Raw genomic sequence first — 19,808 nt, 5'->3', positions numbered from 1 at the left:
ATGTGGTGTATGGTTTTGCTTTCGTGTGTGTGCAGCATCTGTGTGTGTGTGTGTTGAGCACTGATCGGTATCCGTGTATTAGTGGAAAATATGTGTGTGAGCAGGTGGTGTATGTGATGATCAGTGTGACAGCCAGCAGTGTCTGCAGGGCTGCAGATCAGGGGCTGAACCTCCTCCCTGCTCCTTTCAGCGGCGGAGGAGGAGGAGGAGGGAGATCTCAAGCCTCCCACATTAATCCTCAGAGCTCCTGGCTGATGGGGTAGAGCTTATGAAACACTCACTCGGCTACTAAAGGCTCTGTGACTGAAGCACTACCCCAAATATGAAAATGATCGGACGGCTATGCAAAAAAAAGAAAAAAGAGGGGGAGAGAGAAAAATAAGGGTGACCTTGGATTGAAAAAATTCCCACATCAGGCTGATAAGCTTGCACCAAATCTATTTTGGAGTTAAGAAACCTGAGTAAAATAAGGCTAGTACGGTTCAGGGAGAGATCAAATCAGTGTGCTTGTGTTGTTAAGTGAGAGATTTGCTGAAGCTCTGCTGCTCATGATCACAGTTCACCACTTATAAAGTGAGATAATGTGCGCAGTTACATAGTTCCAGAGGTGTGTTGGTAATGGTTGTGCATTCAGGGTTTAAGCTGCCAGTATGCCTTTTCTGTTTTTTTTGTTCGTTACACAACTTTTTTCTGTCAGTTTTCATGTGAACAACCAATTGCACAAGTTAGAATGTCTTCCAGGAGAGACGGAGGACGTGGGCCGTTATCCCCATACACTCCCAGCCTTAGAGGCTGGAATATTTAAATCGGTTACGTAAAAACAGCGTCTAATTCTTTAAAGAATAAATAATTACCAGTGAGTCAGATTGTGTTGATTGTTCTGTGGTTCGACCTTTCAGAAGAGGAGGCCCTGAACATCAAACGTCGCGTCCAGCAGAAGAGGAAACCGTTGGAGGGCTGCTGTAGTTTTCCTTCGCAGGTCAAAGCAACAGAGGTAAGAGAGACCCTGCTTTACGCGGCAGCAGCAGCAGCACAGGTTAGGACTCCATTACCCAGAAATCATGCATTGTCAAAAGACTGCCCTCACGCTAGACATGACTGTCCTCTCCTCCATCAGAGCTGGAGGCTGCGTAGAATCCAACTTTCTCTTCAGGACGTTCTCACCTGCCGTTGAGATTTTTTCTGTTTTTGTCCTAATTTGCTCCAACTTTCCGGTTGCCAAGACGATAGTTTGTCATGGCAGCCACACGGCACCACAATTTTTTTTTTTTTTTTTTTGGAAGTTAATCTACAACTACCCCCTTTAGTGGAATTTGGACCAAGTTTATTGTTTTACAGGATGAGCTTCTCGAGATGTGTCATCTCGTTTTCAAGAAAGTCAAAATAAATCATTACATTTTACAAGCGATTTGGTCGTGACGACAAAATTGATATACATGATACATGATATTATTTCACGATTCATGATTTTAAATAAGAAAAAAGGCTAGTTTTAAATAATCCAAACAATATTATAGATTTAATGCGCGCCAGCGAATGATCCCAGTCAAAGGAAGACTTAAAACAGAGAGTTTTTTTTTTTTCTAGCAGTGTCAGTAGAGAATGAGAAAACACAGGCAGAGCTGATCTGAGTGCCATCATAAATACATTGAGGTATTCGGCTATAAAAGTGCTGGCTTCAAATAAAGTGAGTGTGAGCCAATGAAATTTTCTTCCGTGGTTTTGGAGACAGCAAATTTAGAGCCCCATGCAGGTCACAATGATGAGTATGAGACGGACATTTCAGAATAAATTTACGTAAACTATGGGACATAACAATTAAAGGTCAGAGATGATATTGTGTATTATTACCGTACGCAGTATCATAATTGAGACCAAATGCTCCATCCAGTGAAAACCGGATTCGCCAGAGATGACTCAACTTCCTCCAACCTCTCCGAATTTCCATCCTTAAATATGAGATTTAATGGCGCGGCCTCTGAGTGGTTGTTCCGTGCTGCTACTACACAGCGTGGAACATCTTCCTCTCTCATCACTTTGTCCCCACATCCTCCCCAACACTGCAGCTGGTGCCACGGACGGACGCGGGGCCTGCTGTATATCTGGGGTTTAATCCGGGGCCCGTTGTGCTATAGTGCTTCATAATAAGCTGCTCTCTGGGACAGAACGCGCTGTGATCAGCCACTGACCTTTAGAAACAGGAAGACAGTGTGAATGAGGCAAATCACAAACCATCTTTCTGTCTAAAAGTGGAAGCGGCGGCAGATTTAACTCTCTCTCTCTTTTTTTAAACTGTATTACTGATTATTAACATTGGCCAACACCAAAGGAGAAAATGAACATGCATGTTTAATTATGTAAGTGAAAACATATAATACAAATTATAGGGATAGAACCAATTATTTATCACCAACTCTTTTAGCCCCTTTTAGCTCAGTTTTATGGCTCATTTTCTGTTTTGGTCAGCTCTCACACCCCCCTTTTTTTTTTTTTTCTTTTTCCATGTTATCAAACACACAACTACAAATGAGAAGATAATGTTGCTCTGTGTGTCTAAAGGGGCGATTATTTTCTAAGACATTAGCCACATTAGCACATTTATTAGGCGATAACGTGTCAGAAGTTTGTGTTTTTTTTAGCTTGTTGCCCCTAAAAGTTCCCCCCACCAAAAAAAAAAAAAAAAAAACCCCAGTGTGTTTCTTTGGCAGCCTCTCCGGCCGACCATCTATCAGTCAGTGTGCGTGAAGTGCAACAAGCCGAGCGAGGACAGCGGCGAGTGTCAGAACTGTGGGAACAGTCCGACGCTGCTGCCCTGTCAGCAGGCCACGCTGTCGTCCCCGACCCCCCGACCCCCCATCAGATCTCAGCCCTCCCCCGGACCAAACAGCCTGCCTCAGAACTTCTACAAACCGGCCACCACCATGAGGGCGCCCCGCGGGGAGACTGTGCCGATACGAATCACGAGCACCAGAGGAACCCTGCTGCCGCTGAACAATGGCAGGTCCCCACTGTTGGCCGGGACATCGAGCTGCTGCAGAGCCAGGAACCCCCCCAAAGGGAAAAGGACGACGGCAGCCCAGCAGCACGAGCTCAACGACCCCAGTAAGTAAAGGAGGAGAAATTTAGATTTAAAAAAAAATTTTTTTGCTGCGGTTCATTGCTCAGAGGACGTACAGTAAGTCCTCCTGTGGCGCTGCACTTTTAATCCAGTTCTGATGAAAGTTTTTTTAAAACATCTTAAATAGGACTTCGCTGATGCACACTGATGTTGATTGGCTGTAAACAACGAAGCGAGAACCTCAAGGACAACACAAAGAGCAACCCGTGACCGAATAACAGTTTTTTACTCTACCGGTTTCGTTCCAGGTGGCCGGTTCATTAGGTAACGAGTGGCGCCTGCAGACACGCACAACAACAGGGTGTCATCACTTGCTCTCTCGGCGTTTAATGGCGGAGAACCGTAGGGTTTGGTCTCGCTTTCACAAGTACCTATGCGTCAGTACTGGTGTATGACAATGTCACGTAATTTAAGATGTCCGCCATTGAGTCAAAATGGTCGAGAGGCACGATCAGAAATATGTTTGTGTCCTCACATCGCCGAGCAACACTAGAACGAACTCCTTCGCTCACACCCGCGCCAAGGCAGCGGATTCCTCCAAATCGACTCTACGTATTTAAAACCTGCGTCGACATCACATAACCACAGCGATATACAACCGTTATGTATATGTAGCAGATTTTTAAAAAATGCAGTACTTCACAAGAAAATGGCATTAATGCTCACAAAATAAAAAATAAAAATACACAGTTTTTGAAATCTGGATCTGCACCACCAATGAGTAATTTGTTCCTCAATCCAACAGCAAAACCTTGCACCAAATTTAAGATATAAAAAAAAAAAAGGTTTTTCAAATGTGTTTTTCGTTTTTTCTTGTTTTTGTTTTTTTAGGAAACAAATGCATTCAACATGTTTGTACGACCTCAGGGAAGCACATGTGTTTTAGTTTGAATTAATACATAAATTCTGTTTTACATGAGAACTCCACAGGGCACCTTTTACATGTAAATATTATATATTTATGTAAATATACAGTAAGACAGGGATTTGTAAAAATTATGTTTTTTTTTTTATAATGTGCTTGACTTCATTTACATTGCTGTTGTCATTCAACCAGAATTTTAACTGGTCATATCTGCAGTGTCAGTACTAAAAAAAAAAAAAAAAAAAAGGGAGTGCAGCAACAACCAACCACTGCCACGACACATTAGACATCAGGCCGTGAGTTAAAACGCTCTGTGCTGACAGATCGGTAGCAGTGTTTGTGCAGATCTGAAGTGGGTGTTTGTCTGGTATGGTGTTTGGCTCCCGGCACCGGTTTTGACAACCAGTGGAGATGAACTGGAATTCAGTTCAGGATGTTCTGGACTGTTCGACGCTGTTGTCACGTTTTCAGCCGTTTGACTCCGACGGCTGCAGTCAAGCGTCCAGAGCCAGACTGAAGGGCGTGAGGGTTTCTTTTAAGAAGCTTAAAATGTCTTTTACTTTTGTTTTTTGTTTTTTTTTCCTTTCTTTTGTTATTCATGATGTAAAAATGTCAATTGTAAGAAATTGAAGCAAAAGTTTCCCACAACAGAGAGAACAGTATTTGAGTAAAGATGCTTACTCCCTCCTACCAGCGCTCATCATGATTGAGGTGTCATCACTCTTAAGCCTCCCCTCGGTGTCCGAACCAAAGCGCGCAGGGTAAAGCAGTGCGAGCTCCTTCGTTCAGCTAAATGAATACGAACGTCACTGTCAAAGGCTTCCTGTCGACCCTATGACGCGGTTAATTGCTACAGAGGGAGCGGAGACCGAACTGTGAGGATCCGTTGACAACCTGTCGGTTCTTATTCAGACACTCCGCCGCCTTTTTTTGATTTAGTCTCGTCCGTGCCATTTTAAAAGGACTAATAGCAGTTGCGGTAATTATTCCACCAATGCAAGCAAAGAACCTCAGTGGATAAACTGGCCCAGTGAAAAACCGAAATCTCACCGGTGCGTCAGGGCGACGTCGTATTCCCCCAGTGCATTAAAGCTGCATCAGCATTAAGCAGAACAAACTGTCAAGTAGAAGAAGGAGGGTGGGAGAAGTCTGTGTACCTCTGCACTTGAAGCTGTGGACGCTGTGTATGTTAACGTCCTCGGGGGATTTGTGTAGTGAGGGATGGTCTACAGACGGATCGTGATCTAATCGAGTTTGCAGGTGTGTTTTTTTTTTTTTTTGTGCCATAAACTACGACGTCGAATCAAAATCCTCTACACGAGGAAGCTGTGGACGGTAGAGTCGCCTCGAACCGAGCCACACTGAAATGCAAGTCGGTCCAAATTTCTTTTATCAACTCAATTTGTCCAATGCAAATTTACAACATCTAATGGCCTAAATATCATCATTTTCGGGGGGGGTCTTTGTAAGTTTCAATAGTTTCTTTGAAAATTTGTTAACAGGATTCTTAGAACTAACAGAACCGAATCATAACGTCCTCGGTCCAGAGGCAAAGACGTCCCCAGTCCCGGTGCAAGGCTCTGTTAAGTTCTCTCGTGTTCCCTCCACAGTCGTCCTGTCCAGCGATGACGAAGAGGAGGCCGACAACGCCAGCACGGGGAGCGTCAGCAGGCTGGACAGCGTGTCCCCTCGACCCGCAGACTCGGCACACTCCTCGCCGGCGCCCTCCGGAGGCAGAGTGGAGGCGGCGGTGAAGAGCGCCGGAGATCAGGAGGAGATGAATACCGAGTTCTTCGAAGACGTCAACATGAAGATCACGATACCGCGGAGAGCTCGGATGAAAGATCAGGTGGGATTCAGTAGAGCCTCCCCCACGAAGCCGACCAACACCTAGAGGTCCGGTTCACTTAAAACGTCAGAAGTGACGTGTGAATTTTGAAGTAAAAACACAAGTCTCCACAAGGCGTTTTCTTCTACTCACAGCGGAGAAAGATTTAATCATGCGAAGCTTAATGTATTTCCTGCACACTTTTAGTCAGGGTGGGCTTTTACTGAGCTCACTGGGAATGGAAAGTCTGACTCAGTCATCCATTAGTACCGAGCCACAAAAGAGGAGAATCGGTTTCTGCCTTTCCCCCGTGCATTCAAGTGAAACAAAGCAATGAACCACACAGCATCTCATACTGTCCCTAAAGTCACATATTTGCCTTTTTGTTTTTGTTTTGTTTTGTTTTTTTAAATTTGCAGTTTGGAAATCAACCCCCCGAACAGTTTTCGCCGAGGACAAAGAAGCCCAAAATCATGTCCAATAAGTGTGACAGCATCATCCTGGAGTGTCGGAGCGTAAGAGTAGGAACTCTACGCAGGATGGTGACGAAACCCGTCGTCGTGAGTACTTTATTGCTCTCGCTTTGAAATGCGGCCACCAGACTAAAGCTGCAGCTGCTGCTTCAGGACCTTCGGCTGCTTCTAGCCGCTGATTCCCGGGCAAATTTATGGGACCGGATCATTTTTCCACAAAGTGTGTAGGAAAGTTTGGAAAATATCCAGCTGCCCAGTGCTGTCCATGTATTGTACTGGACATACATATGATTGGTATTCCCTTTGAAACATTATCTGCGTGATAATGGCTGCTTTGGTAAACTTAGCACAATCAGTATATTTAGCTCTAGTACACAAAAAAAGCGATTTTAAAAAAAAATTAGTTTCAGAGGAAACAACAAAATTATCCACTTCATACCCCAAACCCACTACTCACTTGTCTGCTGCCGTCTGTTTTGTTTGGTTTTTTTTTGACAGTAATAGTGTTACTCACTTTTTAATCGATTGCCTCGACGTCAGCACTTCTCCACGTGTGTCACAATTAGAGCCTTGCAGGGAAGTGAGGGGATTATGTTCTCTGAACTGCCGGAGGGGTTTTAATGTGAAGCCGATGAAGTGCTGAGTTTTTATTGTCAGCAAACAGCAGCAACAGCGCATTAACCTGACAAACAATAACGCTGTTAAATAAAAAATAAAATAAAAAAAGGACCATATAACACAAAGATACTAAAAATACAGGCTTGTTTTTCGAATAATGATCCTTCCCCAAGCCCTGAACATATCTTAAATTCGGGTTCATAAAGGCCTTGTCCACTGTTTGAGAATTTTACATGAGTGTATTTGCCTTAGTGGTATGTTAAAGGCAAAATAACTCGCAGACGGAAGAAAACACGATACCAACCAAAACCTTCAAAAGAGAAAAGAGATTCGAGTGCAGGAAGAGAAAAAAACGGGACTTTGAAAGAAAAAGGGAATGGAAATAAATAATAAATAACTGTTTGTTTTGTTCTTTCTCTCTCCAGTTTTCCATCGACCACATCCAGCTGGAAACTGAAGGTATGAAGCAGCAGTAATGAATTCAGTAAATAACACACAGTGTGCAGAGCTGCTGGATCAGACATCAGTGGAGTGCGATGGCACCACAGCCGTTGCCGCTGTCTGCTGTTTCAGAAAGATGCAGCTGTGCAGTTTTTCTGTCCGTGCTGGTCAGCAGATTAGTCGTGTGCACATTTGTGGCAACTTTATGTGTAGAAAACCTGCAAAAGCACTGAAATACCAGCGGGAAACGTAAAGCACTAGACACAGCAACATGTGACGGCTAATCATGTCATTTTTAACCTAATTGATTCACGTGGAGACTTGTTGTGCTGTTTTTGGTCTATTTAGTCACGACTGGAAAATAAAATCACACTTTTGGTATCGCAGACCATTTCCAAAAATGCTTGGTCGAATGCATGACTGCATTCATCTGCACAAACGTGAGCAGACACTTCTTGATCTGTTAAATTGGAATAAGGGGTCAGTCAAAGAATCCTGTAGTGACGACTTAAACGCATCCTACCGTCGACATACTGACACTTAATGTGGTGGAATCAAGTTATAGTAGTGTCTGTGTTAGTTTTATTTTTGCTTTTACACCTTGTTTATTTTGCAGAATGGTACAAAACCACACGTTCAGAAAGTTTAGCTTATCACACGGTCTTACTGCATTTAAGACCTAAGTCTAAGACCTTAAATCTAGATGGTTTATTTTGAGACTGAAGGAGCCGCCAAAGTCCACATCCTGTTGTGCGTTTGCCGTCAGGTCCGGAGCGCGACAGCATCGAGAAGGTTTGTCTTCAGGCGTCGGAGCTGATCAGCTGCGAGTGGTGCAGCGTCCGAAAGCTTCCCGTCCTGTTCTTCCAGACGTCTCCGGAGGAGTGCAACCGCCTGCGCTCGCAGCTCAACATGTCCAAGGAGAAGGGAGGGCAGTGGTACGACTGCGCTGGGGACCGTGAGTACACACGTATACAAATAAACTACAAGCGCACACACACCCAGTCTTCTGTTTACCTGCAAATACAGAGTCGTTTCTTATGACTGGAGCACAGTAATGTGAGACTCCCTCATGCCGAGACGCTGTCAGACATCACAGGATACAGAAAGTCATAATGTACAGTTGTTGCGTTGTTTTTCTTCAGAAGTGTCTGGTTTGATAAAGGCCAGTGATAATTGTGTTGCTGAAAAAACACATTTTCATTCGAGTCGCTACAGTTCAATTCAGAATGTTTCTCTGTGCAGCTTTATACGTCTCAAATTTTAATACTTTTTCTTACTGTGAGACTATTTTCACAGTCAAAAAATATCACGTGTTCATATAATATGAAAATTCTCCCGTTCTGTGAGAGAAATTAGGGTTTTCCTTGACTAAATAACAGAATGATTTAATAACAATTATAATAATATACATTTTTAAAGCTCTTTTCAAAATAAATAAATAAATAAAATCATATTATATATATTATATATTTATATATAAACTAAAACAATAGAAAGCAGAAAAATGGATCATCTTTTTTTTTTTTTTGCTGCTGCTTTTCATGTCCTCACTGTGATTGGATGGTGAGTTTTGTCTGATTTTAAAAATGAAGAAAGGACAGCTAGCAATTAAACTTTTACATTCTTAATATTTCATAAATCATCAGCAGAGTTAACATGAATTTCCCTTGTGGTTTATGGAGTGAAACTTTTTTTTTTTTTTTTGGGAGTGCTCCACGTGCTACCAGTTAGAAGTAGAAGGGCTTGTGCAAAATGGGAGTTTGAGCAGAAGTGGGTTTAGAAAATGGGGATTGTAACAATGAGAGGGTATTAATAAAGCTGTCTGTCTGTTTAACTAAAAGGCTTAAATTAGGTTCATAATTTGTCCTTAAATACACTGAACAACAACAACAATCAGCAGGTTACTAATGATTTTATATGTGGGTTAAAAGGTTAAAGAGCAGAACACAGCAGTAAAACAGGCCAGTGTTATGACTCGATCCATTGGTGATCGGCATCTTCGGTATGTGAATTTATACATATCTATAATGTAATATAATTTATAGTGGCAGGACTGAAGAGGACCTGGAGTGTTTATTTTGGTCATCGGCCAGCAGCGGTCTGACCGTGGGCAGTGCTACTGTTATCCCCTAGATGAGTAGTTCTGACCGATAATGGCTTTATGAGGCTCCTTTTATGTACCGTTGCCATTAAAGTACTGTGCCCAAATGACTACACACAGGCTACGGCTACGGATCTGTAAAGTGGCACTCATTAAAAAATGAATAAAACACTACGGAGGCTATTAGATGATCGATGAATAAATGCGCTACAACGGTCGCCGTCGTAGTTGACGTGTTGATCTGATCGCTGATGTGTCGAGGATCGTTAAAGTTCATTGTGGAGTGCCTTTTGTAAAAGGGCATTGGTAAGTAAAGCTGACTGATTTAAAAAGTTTTAAATGAAATCTGTCACAGGGACTCTGAATGCTTTCCGAAGCTGCTGTAGACCTGTGTCCAGGCTTCTCAACCTGACCTAGCCGCAGCAAACTGTTGAACGAGTCTTACTAAAAAAAAACAAAAAACCGACCTATCTGCACCTCTCTCACCCCTCCGTCAGAGTCGGACGAGAAGTACATCGTTCTGATCTTCGAGAACGGCCTGGCGATGAAGGAGCAGATGATCCTGGAGGACATCCTGGGCGAGATCGGCAGGACCAACAGCCTCAGCAACTTCCCCGCCAAGCTGCCCTTCGAAGAGGCCAACATCCGACTGGTCAACTACAACAAGGCAACGAAGCAGAAGGAGGAGAAGGTGGGTGCGCTGCACGGAAACGCTGGAGCGCGTCGAGCCAGCGGTGCTGGCTCAAGGCGACGTCTTTTAAATCATTCTTTTGTCCAACCAAGAGTCCGAAACCAAAGGTATTCGTTAGATAATGATATAAAATCCTTTAAAGATCTGCGACCAGAGAATGTTTGACATTTTTGCCTGATAGGTGACTTAAATGAATATTCGATTATCAGACTTTTTGGCAATTAATATTCTGTCGGTCGACTTACTGATTTACCGACTAATCTTTACTGAGTTTTACTGGTTTCTCTAGATTTTCTGCACCTGTGTTAGAGTCTGTCCAGGATCTCGCAAAATATTTGGCTTTGTTTTTGGGATGTTTTTACAGTTAACTGTAGTTATATTTAAAAGATTTGGATCAACAAACAAAAATTCCTACAATTTAAAAGAACTAATAACTCAGACTAATGATCTTAATATAATTTAAATTCTAGGAGGCATAAAAATAGTTTAGGCATTTGTTTGGATCACAGCAGTATGCTCTGGCTTCGGTGGGACTTGTTTTCCCCCTGAACCGAGTCTGTGAGGTAACCTCACTGCTTCCTACCAGCTCCATGAAACAAATCCTCATTGGAAGGTGTTAAAGTGTAAATTGTTGAGTTTTTTGCAACTTTAAAAGTGGTCAGCTGAAGGTGCTTGGTTGGAGAACTGTCCAGGGGAAATCAGTGCCTGAAGGGACACGTGTTAGGGGAATGAACCCCCCCCCCACTCCATAGTTACGTTGTGGAGATTGGGGCTTGACTTTTATTTGAATTTTACTCGTAGGAGTAGTTTAGGAGCAGTTCTGGATCGGATCGTTTTCAAATGATTAAACTAAGGTTCAGACTTTTCTAGCATCCTTTCATTTTGACCAAGTTTGGTAAAAATATAAACAACCTCGTGAGTTTTGCGGGCACTGGTTCTATTTGACTCGCTTCACAAACTTCCGGAGGGGGCCGTTCATAGCAGACGTTAGCTATTGTCACTGTAGGTGTTCATCCTCGAGGTCCTCGCGAACACCTGTCCCTCTCTGCAGGCAAAGCCGATACAAAGTCCCCCCAAAATGAGCCAGGGCAGCCCGGCCGGCAAGGTCCCTCATGCCACGCAGGTCGCGCCGGTGACGCCCGTCACGATGCCCGTACGTACGCGGATGGCCACCCGCCAGCAGACCAGCGCCTACTTTGAAGATGAAGACGAGGACATGACCGACCTCCAGCCCACCTTCTCCGGACCAATCGTCAAGTGAGTGACTCGCCTGTTGCGGGGGCCGGGTATCGTTTGAAACGCTACCCGGTTCCCTGTACCAGGGCGATTCGTCTTCTGAGAATTGCTGCAGTTCTGGTGCTACCGACTTAACGCGCGGCCAGAAAACCCCCGTCCGGTGAAAACCGTCGCTCCAGATGTTCAACGTTTTACCAGGAGAACATCCATGTTTTCATCCTCATTACAGTGCATTTGGGAGATGATATTAATTCATTTGAATGTTTTTTTTTATTAACCAAACAAGCAGGAAGAACATAATACTCAAAGGTACTATAACGGCTTCGTGTAAAAACTAGGTAAGCCTGGCTGGTTTCACCTGAGACTGTCGGAGTAAACCACATACAGTATTGTATTTTATTGTATGCGAACGCTTCACTGCTTTTAACACATCATTTGAATGAAATGATTAAAATATGACAGTTACTCCTTAAAGATTCTGCATAGGAATATAATGATTATACTTAGCAGTCACTTTCTCAGCTTTGACTCTCACCTTGCCACTGATGCAGCAGGTTGATCCGGGTTCGTCGCAGAACGATGAACAAAATGATGAAAATACGCCGTTGGTCCTGTTGAGTTACTCGTCGAGTAGTTTGGATCCACTATCAGTCGATGTATCCAAACAGTAGTGTGCTGCAGACCTGTTGCAAACAAAAATAGAATGGAGACACAATTGACTGCACTAAAATAACGAGGTAATGTGAGGAGAATTGACACAAACACGCATTTAAAATGGACGACTGTCCTTGGGATTAATATGATCAGTAGTTCGTTGGCGGTGCAGCCCTCGGTGCCGGCGGTAACGCCGAGGCTGGACGGGCCTCTGTGTTTTTAAACGCGTGTCGCCCGGTTGCTCTGGAACACTTCAGGAAACGGGCCAGCGAGCACGTTATCGGTGTTGTCTCTCCGGTTATTTTTACATTTCTCGCTCAAGCTCAAGGCGCCGCGTAAGATAGAGTGATGGTTACTCCTCAGCAACCCCGCGGCTGAAGAATACTTGACGCTGCCGAAGCCCCCGACGTTAAAATCGACGCCGGTTCCAGCTTAACGCCTGTTGATGTTTGTCTTCCAGATTAATGGTGTATCCTCCTCCTCCAGCCAAAGGTGGCATTTCCGTAACTAATGAAGACCTCCACTGCCTTAATGATGGAGAATTCCTAAACGACGTTATCATAGACTTTTATTTAAAGTAAGTAATTTGGTCATTTTTAGCTGATTTCCTCACGTAACACAAAAAACAACTGTCCCACACAACTTTGGGAAATCTTAAGTTTTCATACTGAAATGAGCCGTTCGGTTGTTTTTTTTCCAGATATTTAGTTTTAGAGAAATTGAAAAAAGAAGATGCACAAAGAATCCACGTGTTCAGTTCCTTCTTCTACAAGAGGCTGAACCAGAGAGAGCGGAGGAACGTTCCAGACACAGCAAACCTGCCGTGAGTATCCCACGGCGTCAGCGACGGTTTAAAAACCAAATGGCGATGGGAATTTTCTCCACTAAATGCGTCACTGTCTCCGGTTTCCCAGAATCCAGAAAAGGAAGCACAACAGGGTAAAGACGTGGACTCGGCATGTGGATCTGTTCCAGAAGGACTTCATTTTTGTTCCCATCAACGAGTCGTGAGTCTCAAGTTTGACAAACATGTCATGTTTTTACATTTTACTGGATTTCTACAGGAGTGGTGAGGTTGAATTGGTTTATGATGTTAGGTCACCGTCATATTGAACACAACCTTGTCACGAAAAAAGGAAAATAAAACAAAGAGTCTCAAATTATCATTATCATTATTATTATTCCTACTAAAACGTGATGGAATTATTGTCTTTATTTTTATTTGAAATGACGTTATTCAAACGCTGGCTGTCGGTGGCACCGGGTATAATTTATTCTTGTCCCTGTCTCCGTTTTCTTTTCAAAAGGGCCATAACTTCTAACTTTAACCGGTTTAACCTCCTGTTCTGTCAGAGCTCACTGGTACCTGGCGGTCATCTGCTTCCCGGGCCTCGAGGGTCCTGTGTACGAGCAGAACCCGCTGTACCACGGCCCGCTGCCAGCCTCCGCCTTGGCCGCAGATCCCACGTCAGAGGAGAACATCCCGGACCACTGTCGTCCTCTGTCCCCGGACAGAGACGGGCTGGACAGCTCCTCGGAGCAGCCGTCCCCCGCCGTCCCCGAGGCGTCTGGAGACGGTCAGCCCGACGCCGACGCTGCCAAGGAGAACTCTGCCTTCGCGGATGGCGGACAAGAGCCTTCCGGTACTCCCACAACGTCCAGCAACGGCCAGGCCGACGCCGAGCGACAGTACACGAGTGAGTCGCCGCCGGACGTGTGGTGACTCGTGCTCGGGGCTTTCAACTGCCATCGTTTGGGGCTTTTTTGCAGCTGACAGAGACGTGTACTGAAGGCTGACGTCGGTTGTCTGGTCAGATTCATGATCCTGGCTGCTTACTTCTTGCTCAGTTAGTTCCTGATTCCAATCAAAATTCAGCCAATTTTATTTAAGCCAAGTTATTGCAGGGCTCACATGGTAGGAGCTCTTTAGAAGGACAGATAAGCAGAGTAGGTTATTGCTCTGTGACATTGCCGACATTTTGGCAGCAACGTGCCTTTTTTTTGGAGCTGTTGCCAAAAATGTCAGCTCATGAAATAAAACTGCAGATTATTTCCTTGATTAACCTCTTAATTAAAACGATTATCAGGGTAGTTGCACATTAATTTTCTGAAGAACTCTGAAACAAGCAAGCTGCTCGTCGTGCTGTGGAGATGTGAATGGATGTGAATGGATGACTGGGAGGACGGGTCTCAGTCTAAAGACCTGACCCCCCAAAATGGTCAGTTGGTCGGTTCCTAACATGCATTCTTGATTTTTGGGAGGAAAAGAAAAAAGTCACAAGTCCTGGTTTGTTTATATCATAGAACAAACAAATCACTAAATGAAACTGGACTAGCAGATGGAAAAATCTCAAACTGAGAGCTGTGGGATCAGGATGGAGCAGGTTCCCATCATCAGAGGTTAATGTTCAAACCGTGTTTTTCTGATTTACCTTCATCGACAGAAAACCGTAATTCTCCGCAGCCTGTTTCCTCCCACTGCTCATCTCAGGAGAGTCGGTTTTACTGCCTCAACTCAGAAACGGTCCGGTTTTCCAGGAAGCAAATAAATGTCTGAAAAATGTGACATTTAATACTCTAATAAACACAGACCAGCAGAGAGGATATTAACAGTTTGTTCTCTGTAGCAGATTCATTTGTGTTTGTGGTCGTGATTTGTTTTTTTTGTTTTTGTGTTTTAGGCGAGTTGCACAGAATCAGTGTTTGTTACAGTTCGAGAAAAGGAGACGACGACACCTACACCTTCTCGGACGACCAGAGCTCCTGTCAGGTACTGGGCTCTCTGTGCCCTCTCATCTGTCTGCTCGTTACGCTGATGGTCAGTCGGGGTGAATTCAAGAAGCTTTGAATGAAACAAAACAAAACAAAAACAAAAAACCCAAGCATCATTTGAAACCCTGTGTGTGTTCAGGACGAGTGCAGTGAGGACGGGACCCTGGCCGAAGACACGCTCAGCTCTGACGCCTCCGGTTTGGCCTCCAAACCCAACCTCTGCAAACAGTGAGTGCACGCACTTCTGGCTTTTCGCCTGCAGGTGGCGCTGCCGCCCCGTTAATGTTGAATTGCTGCCGCGGGCGGGAGTAGGAGGGCATGAGCGGGTGTACTCACCTCGCCAGGTTGGTTTATGAGCCGGCAAACGCCACCCGGTCCGGATCCTAAGATTACTTCAGCTGTATGTAGACTTCCACTGCGTTTAGAAAAGCTTTTCCAAGATGCTCTGAGAAATCATTTCTCACCCGAAGTGTCTAAAGGAATTTTTTCTCTCTTAAATACATCGATGTCCTTCTAGTTACCGGTACAGCTGACGTACAGCCTTTCCCAAAGTCGACCTGTTAACATAACGAGCTTGAAGCTTGGAGACAGTCACTGCATCTAAAAGGGTTATTCTGGGCATCCCGGGGGCCCGTTGAAGCAAACTGAACGGGGGCAGCGTCCTTGGTTTTTACGCCCCAGTGACTTTTAAAGGTTTACAGAAAGTGGACTCTTCTGTCTCTCCGCAGGCCTTGCATTCTCATCATGGACTCCCTGCGCGGTCCGGCCAGGTCGACGGTGGTGAAAACTCTGAGAGAGTGAGTCCCTGCTGCTGCCCCTGCACTGACCGGCAGACCTGACAACATCCGTAGATTAGGGTTTGTTGTCGGGGAAAATGCCCGAGTTTGATCGGCCTTTGTGTCGGTGGCATAACCTCAGCGTCAGCGCCGACAAACATAAAGGCGACCGAGGGCCAGCGCAGACTGCAAGACTTGACACCATGATTCGTACGTCCCAGACTAAGTCCTTAGATCTGCGTGGAAAAACATGCTGGATTTTCTTGTAGCCAGAAACTAGATGTAGTGGAAACGAGTGCGAGACCAGAAAAGAGCAGTATCCAATGAGAGTGCAAAGGAGATGGAGTGAAACGATACGATGCAGCAAAGGGACGCAAAACGTACCCAAACCCTGGTCCAGCAGCGTGATGCGCACACCACATACAGTGCGTCCGGGGAAGGATGCATCAACTCCAGCCCCACGGTGACCTCCTCCTCCTCCTCACGCGGCTTTCTTCTCATATCGCCTCGGGTTTCTCCAAGCGAAATCCTCTCGTAAACCGTACACCTGGTCCGGGTCTGAGATCGGTGGGGTAGTTTGCGCGACCTCACGTCAGGGACAAATTGTCCTTGTGCCGTCTAGCGGCTCGGAGATTTTTCAAAGTCTTGGAGTCTGCGCTGGATCGAATTTCAAGTCTTAAGGTTTTCGTTTCACAGCTTAGTGAAATGATGAAAAATTACGTCTGGCTCGAAGGAAAAAGATTCTGAAGGTACGATCCTTTAAACTGTTTCATGTTTCCAACCTTTGTGGTCACAGAGGACGTAGTTAGTTAGTGTTATGATGGTTTGGATTCATATGTACAGTATGGGGGGGGGGTGAGTAGAGTTTTCACTGACCGAACAAGAAATGTCAGAAGCCTTTTGACAGACAAATACCTCAGGTTCCAGCTGGTAGGACAATGGCTACTTAAATGATCCAAAAACGAAACTAGACAAACTAAAGTTTAATGATTGTTTTTGCTGCTGGAGACTGAAACTGTGTGCGTTTGTTTTAGGTACCTGGAGGTGGAGTGGGAGGTGCGTAAAGGGACTCAGCGGAGTTTCGGGAAGGACGTGATGAGGGGCTCCAGCCCGCGTGTGCCTCAGCAGGATAACTTCAGCGACTGTGGAGTTTACATCCTGCAGTATGTGGAGAGCTTCTTCGAGGTGAGGGGAGGAACTTCGACGCGTGGGTTCAGAACCTTTTAACGTCCTCCCGCTCGAAACATCAAACGTAGTTTTCCTCTGATTTTATTAGCGCTTGATTTCTCACGTTGAGTTTGCGTGTTCCCGTTTTTATTCCATTTCCGTCCTCCTCCTTTTTCACTCTAAAGTATTTTTTTTTCCAGTTCAGTTGAGAAAAACTTTGCTGGACAAACTGCTTCGGGAATCAAGGCTCATTTCATTCATGTTTGTGGACATTTTAAGAACCAAAATGTGCAGCTGCAACTAAAAACATGTAATAAATCTTTGTTTTCTTTTCCTCGTTTCTTCTTCCTTTCCTTGCACTTAGTCTTTTAGTGCAGTGGTTTGCAGGCTCGTTCAGTCGTGTCCTTCTAAGGAAGTTGGAAAGTGACATTCGCTCCCGCAGAGACTGATTTTGAATTTTATGAACCGTTAACGCCGTCGGGAAAACTGATGACAAATGTGCAGAGCTGAACTTTATCTAGCCCACGAACTGCTCTTCTCTCCTCACGCGTTTCTCGTTAGGTTCCGTTGTGGAAACGAGAAAAAGCTCGAGCAAACCTTTTTTGTTTTCGACACAAAGGGCACGGTTCCTTCGTGGATTTCATGCCTTCTTCATCTTTCACATTTTCGCTCAGTGGACAGACTGTTAAATGTCAGATAAACAAGATATAATTAAAAAAAAATGATATAAAGTTACATAGAAAAATGTATAAATAAACCATTAAAACCAAACTCTCTAAGTTAACACGATATTTGATTATACAAATATTTATTTCAAAATTAGTGTTTTTTTGTTTGTTTTTTTTCAAAATTGTTTTTTGTTAGGGACTGTTTCCAGCGGCGGATGAATCCACATCTGGTGGAGTTTCATACCATCCAGGTTACACGAAGAAATAATCCGTCTTCTTTCATCTTTCCGTGCAGAATCCGATTCCCACTTTTCATCTGCCGGTGAACCTGTCCGAGTGGTTTCCTCAGCAGCGGATGAAGACGAAGCGCGAGGAGATCAAGGAGCTGATCCTGAAGATTCAGGCTCAACAAGAACTGGACAGGGAGGAGCCCGACCAGGCCGAGGCTCCGCCCGGCTCGCCGGAGGATCCCGAGATCGAAGAGACTTCTGGGTCCGCGGGCCCGCCGCCAAACTTACCCATCAGCCCCTGAAATGACCCCACCCTCCTCCTCCTCATCCTCACCCTCCTCCTCCTCATCCTCACCCTCCTCCTCCTCATCCTCACCCTCCTCCTCCTCATCCTCACCCTCCTCCTCCTCATCCTCACCCTCCTCCTCCTCATCCTCACCCTCCTCCTCCTCATCCTCACCCTCCTCCTCCTCATCCTCACCCTCCTCCTCCTCATCCTCACCCTCCTCCTCCTCATCCTCACCCTCCTCCTCCTCATCCTCACCCTCCTCCTCCTCATCCTCACCCTCCTCCTCCTCATCCTCACCCTCCTCCTCCTCATCCTCACCCTCCTCCTCCTCATCCTCACCCTCCTCCTCCTCATCCTCACCCTCCTCCTCCTCATCCTCACCCTCCTCCTCCTCATCCTCACCCTCCTCCTCCTCCTCCTCTCCCTCCTCCTCCTCATCCTCACCCTCCTCCTCCTCATCCTCACCCTCCTCCTCCTCATCCTCACCCTCCTCCTCCTCATCCTCACCCTCCTCCTCCTCATCCTCACCCTCCTCCTCCTCATCCTCACCCTCCTCCTCCTCATCCTCACCCTCCTCCTCCTCATCCTCACCCTCCTCCTCCTCATCCTCACCCTCCTCCTCCTCATCCTCACCCTCCTCCTCCTCATCCTCACCCTCCTCCTCCTCATCCTCACCCTCCTCCTCCTCATCCTCACCCTCCTCCTCCTCATCCTCACCCTCCTCCTCCTCATCCTCACCCTCCTCCTCCTCATCCTCACCCTCCTCCTCCTCATCCTCACCCTCCTCCTCCTCATCCTCACCCTCCTCCTCCTCATCCTCACCCTCCTCCTCCTCATCCTCACCCTCCTCCTCCTCATCCTCACCCTCCTCCTCCTCATCCTCACCCTCCTCCTCCTCATCCTCACCCTCCTCCTCCTCATCCTCACCCTCCTCCTCCTCATCCTCACCCTCCTCCTCCTCATCCTCACCCTCCTCCTCCTCATCCTCACCCTCCTCCTCCTCATCCTCACCCTCCTCCTCCTCATCCTCACCCTCCTCCTCCTCATCCTCACCCTCCTCCTCCTCATCCTCACCCTCCTCCTCCTCATCCTCACCCTCCTCCTCCTCATCCTCACCCTCCTCCTCCTCATCCTCACCCTCCTCCTCCTCATCCTCACCCTCCTCCTCCTCATCCTCACCCTCCTCCTCCTCATCCTCACCCTCCTCCTCCTCATCCTCACCCTCCTCCTCCTCATCCTCACCCTCCTCCTCCTCATCCTCACCCTCCTCCTCCTCATCCTCACCCTCCTCCTCCTCATCCTCACCCTCCTCCTCCTCATCCTCACCCTCCTCCTCCTCATCCTCACCCTCCTCCTCCTCATCCTCACCCTCCTCCTCCTCATCCTCACCCTCCTCCTCCTCATCCTCACCCTCCTCCTCCTCATCCTCACCCTCCTCCTCCTCATCCTCACCCTCCTCCTCCTCATCCTCACCCTCCTCCTCCTCATCCTCACCCTCCTCCTCCTCATCCTCACCCTCCTCCTCCTCATCCTCACCCTCCTCCTCCTCATCCTCACCCTCCTCCTCCTCATCCTCACCCTCCTCCTCCTCATCCTCACCCTCCTCCTCCTCATCCTCACCCTCCTCCTCCTCATCCTCACCCTCCTCCTCCTCATCCTCACCCTCCTCCTCCTCATCCTCACCCTCCTCCTCCTCATCCTCACCCTCCTCCTCCTCATCCTCACCCTCCTCCTCCTCATCCTCACCCTCCTCCTCCTCATCCTCACCCTCCTCCTCCTCATCCTCACCCTCCTCCTCCTCATCCTCATCCTCCTCCTCCCCTGCTGTGTACATTTGTTAAGGAATACAGCTAAGATTGTATTTTCTGTGTGTGTCCGTGT

At 46.2% G+C, this 19,808-nt stretch overlaps 1 protein-coding gene across 9 annotated transcripts in view; it reads left to right on the top strand.

The window, feature by feature from the left end:
- The window catches only part of senp6a (SUMO specific peptidase 6a), a 34,844-nt gene extending 16,855 nt beyond the window's left edge, over positions 1-17,989 (top strand). For 5 of the 9 annotated variants that reach the window (XM_040125219.1, XM_040125224.1, XM_040125222.1 and 2 more), the window contains 17 exons: positions 900-994; positions 2,709-3,102; positions 5,594-5,832; positions 6,231-6,371; positions 7,328-7,361; positions 8,110-8,298; positions 9,942-10,135; positions 11,187-11,392; positions 12,486-12,602; positions 12,726-12,848; positions 12,940-13,032; positions 13,379-13,722; positions 14,707-14,843; positions 14,937-15,025; positions 15,526-15,594; positions 16,608-16,758; positions 17,704-17,989. In XM_040125219.1, coding sequence (XP_039981153.1) covers positions 900-994; positions 2,709-3,102; positions 5,594-5,832; positions 6,231-6,371; positions 7,328-7,361; positions 8,110-8,298; positions 9,942-10,135; positions 11,187-11,392; positions 12,486-12,602; positions 12,726-12,848; positions 12,940-13,032; positions 13,379-13,722; positions 14,707-14,843; positions 14,937-15,025; positions 15,526-15,594; positions 16,608-16,758; positions 17,704-17,940 — 2,852 coding nt within the window. In that variant the 3' untranslated portion in view covers positions 17,941-17,989. The remainder of the gene's footprint in view (positions 1-899; positions 995-2,708; positions 3,103-5,593; positions 5,833-6,230; positions 6,372-7,327; positions 7,362-8,109; positions 8,299-9,941; positions 10,136-11,186; positions 11,393-12,485; positions 12,603-12,725; positions 12,849-12,939; positions 13,033-13,378; positions 13,723-14,706; positions 14,844-14,936; positions 15,026-15,525; positions 15,595-16,607; positions 16,759-17,703) is intronic. The other 4 variants (XM_040125220.1, XM_040125221.1, XM_040125227.1 and 1 more) reach the window with 4 other exon arrangements.
- The last annotated feature ends 1,819 nt before the right edge of the window (positions 17,990-19,808 follow it).

This window comes from Xiphias gladius, chromosome 4 (assembly GCF_016859285.1).
Source record: "Xiphias gladius isolate SHS-SW01 ecotype Sanya breed wild chromosome 4, ASM1685928v1, whole genome shotgun sequence".
NCBI lineage: Eukaryota > Metazoa > Chordata > Actinopteri > Istiophoriformes > Xiphiidae > Xiphias > Xiphias gladius.
Note: the sequence above shows the minus strand (reverse complement) of the source record. Positions and strands in the feature narration are given on the sequence as shown.